Here is a 12670-nt window from a genome sequence, read left to right as displayed (position 1 = left end):
TTTTGGTGCAAGATTTTAATTGAAATTTGCCATCAATACATCATCAGTACATCATGTCTCATGTAAATTCTACGCAGTTAACCACTGTTTCGTACTGTTACACAGCTATTTAGCCGACAACCTTCCGGTCCGGCAGCAAATATTTGGCATGATGCAAAATGCAGTGAGGAGACAATGACTGAATATGTGAAATCTTACTTTTATGTTATTTTTGCTATAAATTAACAAGAACAAAAACAATAGACTCATCCTTAATGTATAGTCACAATGTCACAATCAAGTTCAATGGTAATTGCCGATTCCAGGTTCCCAGGCTGGTACTCTTCCCTCTCCGAGCACCTAACAATGTAGAGTCCCCATCAGACAAGTCCTATCCCTTCACCCATCTCTGTACATTTCCCTCTATCTCATTCATCCATCTCCTCTTCATCTTCTGAGCTGTCGCCCTCGTCTTCCGGCAGTGGTTCACATAAATCCCCCCTATATCTGTTCCATGCCTCCCACACCTTGTTCCACTTGTTGGGGTTAGCTCTCAGGTTATATACTATGCGTTCAGTCAACGCCAGTTTATCCATCGTCCTACACCACAGTGCTAGAGTAGGTGTTTCTGCCACCCCCCACCTCTGCGCCGTGTCGCGTTTGGCCACCATAGTCCCAATAGTGACCCACTGTTGTTGCCTGAGCGTCAAATCAGTACCTTCCCAAATATTCAGCAAGCACATTCGTGGTTCCGGTGTTAAGGAAGTGTCAAGGGTCTGGGAAATGGTCCGCATGACTTGTTGCCAGTAACTCGTTATGGCCGGACATTCTCACAATGTATGTAGTAGTGTTCCTTCCTCCCCACACCCCCTAAGACAGTATGGGGTTTCCGCCCTGTGCATTTTATGAAGAGAGGTCCTGGTGTAGTACACTCTATGTAGTATTTTCAGTTGTATGAGCCTAAACCGGGCCGAAACCCCTGCCTCCCTTGGTGATGCTAGCGCGGCATTCCAATCCGTCTCGTCCATGGCACCTAATTCAGTTCCCCATTTCTCTTTCAAGCGTTGTAAGGGGTCTGGGAGGTTGTTTAGTAACTTACGATATGTAAGCGAGGTAGCGCGTGTTTGCATGAAGTCCGTGAGAAGTCGGTCTTCTAAGGGTGAGGATTCTGGGACAGGTGACCCCGGCTCAAGTACTGCCATTAGTGCGTGTCTTATTTGGATGTATCTGTAGGTTTCAGTGGGGCCTAGTGCGTATTGTTGCTGCAATTGCGGGAAAGGGATCACCCCTGCAGTGGTCCATAGGTCCCCCACCGTTGAGATTCCAATATTATCCCATTGGGTAAAACCTTTACTGGACCTAAGACAGTCTAATTGTTTAGTGTCCCGCATATGGCCATGTTTGAACTAGGGTGGCTAAGTGAGCTAAAGAATGGTGATGGATTGAACCCAGATCAGTTGACTGGGGGTGAGTGTTTGATTGGCTCAAACACTCCGTCCATCATCCCCTTTTGTATCGCTTTGTTCGCCCTAAGTTGGCTAGGTATGCTCAGACGTGAGTCCCTTGCTCACTTGGCCACTGGATTCAAGATAGCCTGGCTGATGAGGATTATGAATCCGAAACCGGTCCCAGGATGCTTGTTTCCGGTCCAGGGAAGACATGGCTTGGCAGTTCGGGCTGGATTGTTCCCATGAGGCACAGGGCCAGACTGATTTGCATATGGCCATGTCGGAACTGGGGTGGCTGAGTGAGCTAAAGAATGGTGATGGATTAAACCCAGATCAGTTGACTGGGGGGAGAGTGTTTGATTGGCTCAAACGCTCCGTCCATCATCCCCTTTTGTATCGTTTCTGCCACATTCAAAGCAGCAAATGATCCGCCACTCATCTGCCGCCCAGACACCCAAACAACTGATGTCATATTCACAGACACCTGTAACCCACCACCCCGTGTTCCCGAACCTCAAGATGTCACACTCACACCTCTGGTCAACAGGGCCAGCTTTAACACTGGTGGCTCCTGGTGCGACCATCTTTATGCCCCCCACCCCCATCTCCTTTTCGGATTCCCTCACTATCACTCACCAAAAGTGCCCTCATCCATCCATAGCCCCTGTCTAAAATACATTTTATAAAGCCCTGGTAAGAGCTTGGCTTTACGAATCCACTCAGCCATTCACATGAAATACAGATCTGTTCTGTGCAGAAGACCTATTAACCTTCTGCACTACTACGGCGAGTCAAAACGGCCACTGGACAAAACTGGTCTGTCTCTCTCTCTAGCAGGAACATTAATCACAAGAGTTCTCAACATTTTTATTGCTGCCTGAGAGCTGGATGCACAGGAACATCTGAGGCAGGTGCTTTAAATCGTACGTTATTGCTAAAACAGCATCTTCCCCGAGGTCAGCGCCCTGTGCGGCAGCACTGGATGCTCCGCCCTGAAGCCGGCCCTGCTGGTCAAGCACTCACTATCATTGGGTCTGCTGCACTCGTTCCACTCAAATGTTGAACCTGCCGCTCTAATGCCTCCAAGACCCATTCACCAAGTCACTGGTCTCGCCACACTCCTAACACCCTAGAAACATTAACCTCGGCACAGACCCCGTCCCAATTCTGCCACCCTTGACTAAACTCAGCTTGCAGCGCACGTGACACCCACCCAATCAATCAATCAAGCAATCATATCATTTGTAAAGCACACTACTTACCCGTAAGTGTTTCAAGGCGCCTAGGGGAGGGTGCTGCTACTACTGGTCGAAGAGCCAGGTCTTGAGTCGTCTCCTGAAGGTCAGCTGATCTTCGGTTTGTCGTAGGTTGAGGGGGAGGGTGTTCCAGGTCTTGGCGGCGCAGTGGGAGAAGGACCTGTCTCCGGAAGTGGTTCTACGGATGCGTGGGACCGTGCCCAGGGCGTGGTCAGCAGAGCGGAGTTTCCTGTTGGGTACGTAGAAGGAGAGTCGACTGTTGAGATAGGCTGTACCGGTATTGTGGAGTGGCTTGTGTGAGTGGACCAGGAGCTTGAAGGAGATTCTTCTGTCAACGGGGAGCCAGTGCAGGTTCCTCAGGTGGGGGTGATATGGTTGTGGTGCAGGACGTCGAGGATTAGCAGGCGTGCCGAGGCGTTCTGGATTCTTTGCAGTCTGTTGATGAGTTTGGACGAGGCTCTGGCGTAGAGGGCGTTTCCGTAGTCGAGTCTGCTGCTGACTAGGGCTTGGGTGACTCTTTTCCTTGTGTTGGTCGGGATCCATCTATAGATCTTGCGGAGCATACAGAGGGTGTTGAAGCAGGTGGAGGAGACTGCGTTGACTTGTTTGGTCATGGTGAGTTTCGAGTCGAGGATGACTCCCAGGTTGCATGCGTGGTTGGTAGGAGCCGGGGGTGTCCCCAGTGATGCGGGCCACCAAGAGTCGTCCCGTTCTGACGGGTTGGGCCAGAGGATGAGTATCTCCGTCTTGTCTGAGTTTAGCTTAAGTCTGCTTTCCTTCATCCAGTCGGCGACGGCCTTCATTCCCTGGTGAAGTTCGGATTTGGCGGTGAGAGGGTCCTTGGTGAGGGAGAGCATCAGCTGCGTGTCGTCGGCGTAGGAGATTATGTTGAGGCAGTGCAGTCGGGCGATGCGTGCTAGTGGGTCCATGTAGACGTTGAACAGCATCGGGCTGAGGGAGGATCCCTGTGTGACGCCGCAGATGATCTCGTAGGCTTCAGACCAGAACGGGGGAGGCGGACTTTCTGAGTTCTGCCGGCGAGGACGGAGGTGGTCCAGTCCAAGGCCTTGTCTCGAATCCCTGCGCCGTGGAGGCGCATGTGTAGTGTGTGGTGACCAACTGTGTCGAAGGCGGCGGAGAGATCTAGGAGGATGAGGGCCGCCGTCTCGCCGTTGTCTAGCAGGATTGTGATGTCCTCTGTGGTGGCGATGAGGGCGGTCTCGGTGCTGAGGTTGCTGCGGAATCCTGATTGGGAGGGGCCAGGATGCTGTTGTCTTTGAGGTGACGGGTGAGCTGGATGTTAACTATCTTCTCGATGACCTTTGCTGGGAACGGAAGCAGGAAGATGGCCCGGAAGTTCTTGTGACCACACGGATCCGCCTTGAGTTTCTTCAGTAGGGCATTGATCTTTGCGTGCTTCCAGCTCTCAGGGAAGGTAGCGGTCTCGAAGGAGAGGTTGATGATGTTGCGCAGGTGGGGTGCGATGGAACTGCCGGCTTTGTTGAAGATGTGGTTTTGGAGAGCGTCAGACGGGGATCCGGAGTGGATTGTGCCCATGGTCTTGATTGTGTCCTCGATGCTCACGTTGGCCCAAGTTGTCAGGGAGTCGTGGTTGGTGGGGTGCGGTGGGTTCGAGCTTGTCGAGGCCTGTAGGGGTCGCCCGGGGGTTGAAACGGTCATGGATGTCAGGGATCTTTCGGTGAAAGAAGGTGGCGAGGGAGTTTGCGATGGCGGGATGTCGGCGCTGGAGCTGGGGTTGGAGAGTTCCTTTACGATGTTGAAGAGCTTCTTGCTGTTGTGTGCGTTGTTGTCAAGGCGGTCTGTGAAGGAGGTCCTTTTGGCGGTCCTGATGAGGTGGTAGTGGTGGTTGCGGTTGGCATCTTTGTCGGCAGCGCGGCTGTCCGGCGTCTTGTCGCTGCCCCATATGTTCTCCAATTTCTGGCTGGCGTGCTTTGAAGCTAGAAGTTCCGGGGTGAACCAGCTGGCTCTTTTGCTGGTGTCTCTGTTGGTGGGCTTTTTCAGCGGGGCTAAGGTGTTGGCGCAGTCGTCCATCCAGCGTCTGAGGGTGAGTGCAACATCGTCTGGGTTGGTTGGGTTGGTCGCTGGGTTGAGTGCGAGGCTTGTCTGTAGTTGTTCTTCAGTGACTTTGCCCCCGCAGCGGCAGGGATCTGTAGGGTGCGGTGGTGTGAGAGGGGTTTTCGGAAGGAGAAGTGGATGCAGTGGTGGTCTGTCCAGGTGAGTTCGGAGGCGTGGCTGAAGGTGACGTGGGGGCTTGAGGAGAAGATGGCATTAAGCGTGTTACCGGCAATGTGGGTCGGCGTCGTGACGAGCTGTTTTAGTCCGAGGTTGGCGAGGTTGTCAATCAGGGTGGAGGAGTTGTTGTTCTCCAGATGATAGTTCATGTCTTTGAGGAGGATGTAGTCGGTGGAGGTCAGCGCGTGCGAGTTGATGAGGTTGGCGATGGAGTCGCAGAATTGTGGCCGGGGTCCTGCCTGTCTGTGGACGAGGGTGCCTCTTAGGGTGGTCTTGGGGTCCGTGCCGATCTGGAACTGCATGTGTTCGGTGGTGCTGAGAGTGTCGTTAGTGATTGTTGAGACCCTGATGGTGTTCTTGTGGACAATGGCGATTCCTCCTCCGGATCCATTGGTGCGGTCTCTGCTATCACTTGAAATATGCGAGTATGCAGTTACGGCGTTTTTTTGCTCAATTGTAGATTTGCAACATATTCCACATAATCCATCTCCTGCTGTATAATGAGATTTTAATTTTGAGAAAAAAGGTACTTCTAGGTCTGACGGTTCGAAAGTTACTAAAAAGTAAATGCAGCAACACCTGTTGAGCTCAGTGGAATGCTCTTTAGAAAAGGTTGACTGATCACCTTGCTGTTGCTTATTGCTCTGTTTGCTTGTAAAACTGATACTAATGAGGAGCGACCAATACCCAGAGAGTTTCAAGACATGTAAAAATGTCAAAATAATGAAGTCATCTTGTCCTGTTACCCTGTGGCCGATATTGACTGTTGGTCATTGGCCCCTTCTCACGGATGCTAATCCTGACCCTAACACCACACCACTGGTCGTGCCACTCCTGCCTCTTCGGAAAAGAGACCATAGATTTGGGCGTGTCCCTTTCCCTACTACTGGGGGGCGCCAGCTAGTGTGGCAGCACCTGCAACAGCCTAATTTACATTGGCAACAAGTGCCCTATAATGATGTCACCTGCTAGCAGAGAAGGACTTTGCCAGAATAGCGCTCTTGGTGGAAAGACGTTTGGCGGCGCTGCCGCTTGTGAATAAAATGGACCGGAGGCAAGCCCCTTTAATGTTCAGAAGCCAGTCCCTGGCTGATTACATCAAATTGTGACCAGCCTCCTCCGCAACACGTATCTCTGCACCTCCCCCCAACTCACCTGAATCAAACACCGATTAATTAGCTCCTCACCCTGGCTCCAAGCTGTTTGTAAGAGGCGGTGGGGTTAATAGTGTGTAGCAGCAGGGGGAGAGAGGACAAGAAAGCAGGCTAATGGGGTGTTAAAAAAAAAACAGAGCCTGCAGCATGAACCCACACGCTGCTGACTCGGCAGAAAAACAGAGTGTGCTGCGATCCACCTGTCCTCCCTGTAAGCCTCTGCACTACGTGCCTGCTTCACAGCTGTGGTGAAGAATTTTCTTATCTGCTTGTTAAATAAACAAGCAGATAAGAAAAGTCTTCACAACAGCCGCAAAGCAGGCTATCGTGTCCGGAGGGGCAGTCTGAAAAGCGGACAGGGTGTCAACCAAAAACCCTCTTTTCCAATGGGAAGCCAGCATTTACCATAAACGCTGATACTACCCAATGGAAAAGAGGGGCGGGGCTGAGAGTCCCCTTTAGAAAACAAATTCTAACAATATCTCTCACAGAGGCTTAGCAGCGCTTTGCGGTGTCACGCCCACGCGAGACCTAAAAAGGGCCATGCAGCATTCTCAATATTTTTAACATTATACACTGTGCATCTATCCAGGTTTCTGGTAACCAGAGTGTAGGTCTCCTAGTAAGTTTGAATTCTTTCACCTTGGTCTTTCACCCATTCCTCCTGGTGCAATAATCTTTACCTCTCGACTTTCCTGAGCACCACCTTCCTGGTCGCCCACGTCCTGTTAATAGTTGACACCTACCGATGTGTCTTCCTTTTTGGACGCCTCTTTCTTTCCTGCATGTTCGGTTCCCGCATCCTGATCCTGTATGTATCTTGCTTTTTAAAAGCTGCATTTCCTTACATTCCACCTTGCAACAAACACCAGCAGATTTTACTGACCACTTTGAGCAACACTTTGAGGCGCTGTCACTGGTTGATGTTCATTTTTCTTAGATGCCAACCTCTGGAAAGTTCCATCACCTACACCGCTGTCACCGCAATCCTCATTAATGTGAACATCTTTGTCTTTTTCTGAAAGTAGGCTGTGATCAACACTGTCCAAGAACCAGCCGTAGAGACCTAAGCTCTGTCTTCGGAGTGTAATTTTTTATTCGCATCTGAATTTTCCTGCTGACTTTTGTCCTTTCTTGACACAAGCCTTACGTTCAAACTCCCCTGCATGGCCTAGTCCCCATAAAGCCCTGCTTCTCTTGTTAATCCTTATAGCTAACCAACAGCCAGTGACCCTTCTGTACTAGACTGGCCCCTCCAGCTGCCTGACAGGGCACCTAACTCCCTAAGCCCTATGGCTTTACTAATGGTTTCCATTCTGCATTACCGCCTCCGGGGAATTTCCATACAAGTTACTGTTTGTGTATGGGTATCCAAATTCCCCACTCCCTTTCGTACTTATATTCTTTGGGCTCACTTAATAAAAGGGGCTAAAACTTCTACCAAATTTTCCTCACCACAGTTTCTGCCCAGGCTGCACTTCTCCTCCTACTGCTTGAACTCCAAAACTTCACACACCAAATCGGAGCAAAGGGCAATGCTTCTCTTGGATGAGCAGACCTGTCCTCTTCTTTTTTTTTTTTTTTTCTTTCTGTGGCCTGCCCAGTTGACACCGTTGGGTCCACGGCAGTGCAACATCATCATAGTCTGCACCTTGGTACAGGGTGCTCCCCCTGGCAGTGTGTAAGCCTTAAATACGGGTTTGGGGGGAAGCTGACCAAATGGAGGTCTGCCACCCATCCCCCCACTAGGAATTTTGTGAGTGTGTTGCAGTCCAGTGACTGACATTTGGGATTTTGGGATATTTGGGTACCTGGGGGTAGGCCATTGGGATTCACTGCCACCATTTTGGTATCCGGTGACTTGGTGGTGGATGGCAGGCAGTCCAGTTAGGGTATTTTTTGTGAATATTGCAAGTTAAAGCATCAAGAATGGACAGCAAGGTGGCTCAGGCTTTATGCTTGCTAAGGGAGACTAGTTGCCTCATGGTGGCAGGTGCAGAGGAGCAGGCAGGACTGGCCTGGTTAACCCGGCTCGCAGCAAGTCTGACCGTGTGGCGGCTGCAGTATGGGCTTGTTCATCGCCTCACAACATGCTGGGGGTGGCAAGTGTGAAGGATGAGTAGAATGTGAAAGGTCACTCCAAAAATACGGTTAGCAGCCCCCGAGAAATGCAGCAGGAAGGGGCAGGGCTTTTTCTGCAGGACCGGGAACGGCCGGGAAGAATGCATGCGCTGAAACAAAAAGGGGTCATAGGGGCCTTGAATGACTGTTGCGGCTGCTGATGAAAATTAGGCAGCAGTTGGAGCAGCCTCTCTGCCCATTCTGCTAGTGTAAGGCTCCGCAGGGGGAAGACGCACAGCATCTCGGGCGGTCATTTAAGAGCAGGCTCGGTGGTGTCCCCCAAACAAACAATGAATAAAAGGGGAGGGAGGGAGCTGATATGCCGGCAGGCCTTTGACTATGGCCATAGATATGCAAGTGCCAGAGAGGGGAGGATGGCTAGGCACAGGGGGGCTTATTTGAGTTGGTGGAAGTGGTTAGTGCCAGAGCAGGCTTACCTGATGGCTGAGCATGGCTGGTTAGATAAGATCCATCAGGTGGCCCTTGTGGGGACTGGCAGTCAGAAGAAACTTGCCGGGGACCATGCAACAAAAAAGGCAGAGGTGAGAGACACAGTTTCCACTGGGGAGGGTCCACAGAGGCCCGGGGGGCAGCTTCAGGTCTGCGAATGGTGCTCCTTGACTAGAGCGACGCAGAGGACAGAGGGGTGGGCGATGAGAGCAAGGCCCAGGAGCCATGAAGATATTGATTAGAGCCCAAGTTGGACGGGCTAGGATTTGGAGAAGGGCGCCAGTGAAGTGGAGTACTATTGGCAGAAGGAGGCCAGCAGAGCCAAGTGTGCAGGAGCAGAACAGCAGAGGTAGTAGGTGGTTGATGGTGAAGGGCTTAGCAGAGGAGCTCTGGGGTAGAGCAGGGCTGGTGGTTGTGAGTACCAGACACAGGATCGTGTAGGAACCCCCAGGGCACAGGTAGTTAATACACTAGTCCTGTCTTCTTCATTACAGGTCGCAGGGAGCAGCAGGTGGACAGATTCGGGAGAGTCCAGTGCGACTCATATGCCCCGAGCGGAAGAGATTGCCGGCCCCAGTGCGGTCTGCCAGAAGGCAGCGGAGTACCAAACACCATCTGACGGAAGAAAGTCCGGCATGACCTCGTTGCCACCACCGTCTGAAAGGTTTATGGCAGGCTCCAGCAGTGACCGGATTGGTCGGGCAGCGTCAGTGGATCCGTATGGAGGGGTTGTCACGGCCCCCCTGGACATCTACCGCCAGGCCCCTACACAGAGGAAGATAGGGGTAACACAGCAAAGTGAAACCGCAGGCCCGAGTTGGGCAGAGGCAGATGATATTGTGGAAGATAATCAGATGGACTGCGATGAAGACAGCCAGGAGGATGGCAAGGTGATGGATAAGGAGGTGGAGGAGTCATGGGATAATAAAGGTGAAAAATAGGTGGGATGACATCTTAATATCGCAATGTCTGGTGTGTTACAGGCAGCAGGTGACATGCAACAGGATGCGGTGGTGGAGAAACAGAACGAGCTGCTGAGGCAGCGAGCTTCAGAGCGTGTACCTACCTTGAGGCCAGGTAAGAGCCTTGGGAAAACGAGCTCAGGTCCTGCGATGCTATCTATTGGGGGTTGAGGGTGGGTAGGGGGCACGGCTGTGAAAAGAAAAATACATCACAGATGTAGGGGTTGGTACAGAGGAGGAAAAAATGAATGCATAGAGGCGCATGGTAAGCCCAAGGAAGTAAGTGTGAGCACAGGTAAGGGAGGCAAGTGTACGATACAGGAACAAAAAAAGCAAAAGGTTGAGAAAACTGAGGGGCTAGAATGCAAAGAGTTGAAAATTTAAAAGTTGCCCTTTATGGGTCTAACAAAGCCCTTTGGGGCATACTTGATGTTTGCCACAAAAAAAAACAAGCAGTGGCATAGCCAATAGGTCTCGCTTTTGGGACCTTCTAAGTATTTAGTTATGCAGGACAATATCCTTGGTGCAACCACATCAACTGTTGCGTGGCTAAACACTTATAAGGTCTCAAAGGCGAGACCTATTGGCTATGCCAATGCTTGGTGTGTTTGGGTGTGTGGTTGTGTGTCATTGTGTATGTTGGTTGTGTGTTCTGTGTGTGTGGTTGGGTGTGTGGTTGTGTGTTTGTGGTTGTAGTTGTGTGTGGTTGTGTGTGTGTGGTTGTGGTTTTGGGTGTGGTTGTGTGTGTTTGGTTGGGTGTGTGGTTGTGGTTGGGTGTGGCGGTGGTGTGTGTGGGTGTGGCTGTGTGTGGCTGTGTGTGTGTGGTTGTGTGTATGTTGTGTTTGTGGCTGTTTGTGGTTGTGTGTGGTGTCTGTTTGGTTGTGTGTGTGTGTGTGTGTGTGGTTGGGTGTGTGGTTGTGTGTGTGATTGTGTGTTAGTGGTTGTGTGTGGGGGGTTGTGGTTGTGTTTGTGGTTGTGGGTTGTATGTGTGCTTGTGTCTGTGGGTGTGTGGTTGGGTGTGTAGTTGTGTGTGGGGGGTTGTGTGTGTGGTTGTGGGTGTGTGGGGGGTTGTGTGTGTGTTGTGTTTGTGGCTGTTTGTGGTTGTGTGTGTGTGTGGTTGTGTGTGTGGTTGTGTGTGTGTGGTTGTGTGTGTGATTGTGGTTGTGTGTAATTGTGTCTGTGTGTGTGTGTGTGTGTGTGGTTGGGTGTGTAGTTGTGTGTGGGGGGTTGTGTGTGTGGTTGTGTGTGTGTGGTTGTGTGTCGTGTGTGTGTATGGTTGTGTGTGTGGTTATGTGTTGTGTGCGTGGTTGTGTGTCCTGTGGTTGTGTGTGTGTGTGTGTGTGTGGTAGCGTGTGGTTGTGGCTGTGTGTGTGTGTTTGGTTGTGTGTGTGTGTAGTTTTGTGGGTGTTTGGGTGCGTGGTTGTGTATGTTGTGGTTAAGTGTGTGGTTGTGGTTAAGTGTGTGGCTGTGTGTATGGTTGTGGTTGTGTGGTTGTGGTCGTGTGTGCTTGTGGGTGTGTGCGTGGTTGTGAGTGTGTGGGTGTGTTGTGTGGTTTCTATGTGATGGTGTGGTTGTGTTTATGTGCTTGTGGTTATGTGTGTGGTCCCAAAGGCGAGACCTATTGGCTATGCCAGTGCTTGGTGTGTGTGATTGTGTGTGTGTTGTGTGTGTGGTTGTGTGTCGTGTGTGTGTGGTTGGGTATTTAGTTGTGGTTGGGTGTGTGTGGTTGTGTGTCATGTGTGTGGGGCTGTGGATTTGTGTGTGTGTTTGTGTGCGTGGTTGTGGTTTGGCGTGAGTTTGGTCGGGTGTGTGTTTGTGGTTGTGTGTGTGGTTGTGTGCCATGTGTGTGTGGTTGTGGATTTTTGTGTGTGTTTGTGTGCGTGGTTGTGGTTTGGCGTGTGTTTGGTCGGGTTTGTGATTGGGTGTGTGGTTGTGGTTGGGTTTGGTTGTGGGGTTGTGTGTGTGGTGTGTTTGGTTGTGTGTGTGTTGTGTTTGTGGCTGTTTGTGTTTGTGGCTGTTTGTGTTTGTGTGTGGTGTGTGTGATTGTGTGTGTTAGTGGTTGTGTGTGTGTGGGGTTGTGGTTGTGTGTGTGGTTGTGTTTGTGGTTGTGTGTGTTGTGTTTGTGGCTGTGTGTGGTTGTGGTTGTGTGGTTTTATGTGTGCTTGTGGTTGTATGTGGTTGTGTGTCATTGTGTCTGTGTGGTTGGGTGTGTAGTTGTGTATGTGTGGGGTTGTGTGGTTCTGTGGTTGTGGTTGGGTGTGGTTGTGTACGTGATTGTGTGTGTGGTTGTGTGTCGTGTGTGTGGGGGGTATTTGTGTGTGTGGCAGCGTGTGGTTGTGGCTGTGTGTGTGTGGTTTGTGTGTGTGTGGTTGTGTGTGTGGCTGTGTATGTTGCGGTTGTGTTTGTGGTTGTGTGTGTGGTTGTGGTTGTGTGGTGTGTGTTGGTGGTTGTGGGTGTGTGAGGTTGTGAGTGTGTGGGTGTGTTGTGTGTTTTTTTGTGATGGTGTGGTTGTGTTTGTGTGCTTTTGGTTGTGTGTGTGTGTGTGGTTGTGTGTTGTTGGGTGTGGGTGTGTTGTGTGCTTTTGTTTGGTTGTGTGGTGGTTGTGTGTGTGTGGGGTTGTGTGCGGGTGGTTGTGTGTGGTTATGTGCGGTTGTACATGTGGTTGTGGGTGTGTGGTTGTGGGTGTGTGGTTGTGGTTGTGTGTATGGTTGTGTGTGGTTTTGTGTTTGTGGGTGTGGTTGTGATGTGTTCGTGGGTGTGGTTGTGTGCGTGGTTCGGTGTGGTTGTTGGTGTGGTTGTGGTTCCCAAGCTGCAGTGGTGCAAACTCAACTTGGACATTGGCAACACACAATGGGCCCGACCAATTCAGAAAAACTATTTTAGGGCAGCCGACTACCAATCGTATGCCGCCCCTTTCAGGGACGCCCCATCCCCGGGGAGGTGTTGCGACAACTGCGAAGGGACAGAGCAGTACTTAGGGAGTCTGCTGGGATTAAAAAGGGTTGTGTACAGAGGAGTATTGAAAGTTTCAGCACTCACTTGGGGTG

General features: G+C 51.1%; 1 protein-coding gene across 4 annotated transcripts in view; it reads left to right on the top strand.

Annotated features, from left to right (window-relative positions):
* Window positions 1-12670, top strand: part of RNF31 (ring finger protein 31) — a 628898-nt gene that overhangs the window by 323066 nt on the left and 293162 nt on the right. Inside the window, exons 10-11 of one of the 4 annotated variants that reach the window (XM_086923748.1) lie at window positions 9156-9551; window positions 9645-9738. The exons of the other annotated variants lie outside the window; for them this stretch is intronic. Of the exons in view, the coding sequence (XP_086779874.1) occupies window positions 9156-9551; window positions 9645-9738 (490 nt within the window). The remainder of the gene's footprint in view (window positions 1-9155; window positions 9552-9644; window positions 9739-12670) is intronic. 4 annotated transcript variants of the gene reach the window in all.

The sequence above is a fragment of the Lissotriton vulgaris genome, chromosome 5 (genome assembly GCF_964263255.1).
Source record: "Lissotriton vulgaris chromosome 5, aLisVul1.2, whole genome shotgun sequence".
Classification (NCBI taxonomy): Eukaryota; Metazoa; Chordata; class Amphibia; order Caudata; family Salamandridae; genus Lissotriton; species Lissotriton vulgaris.
Note: the sequence above shows the minus strand (reverse complement) of the source record. Positions and strands in the feature narration are given on the sequence as shown.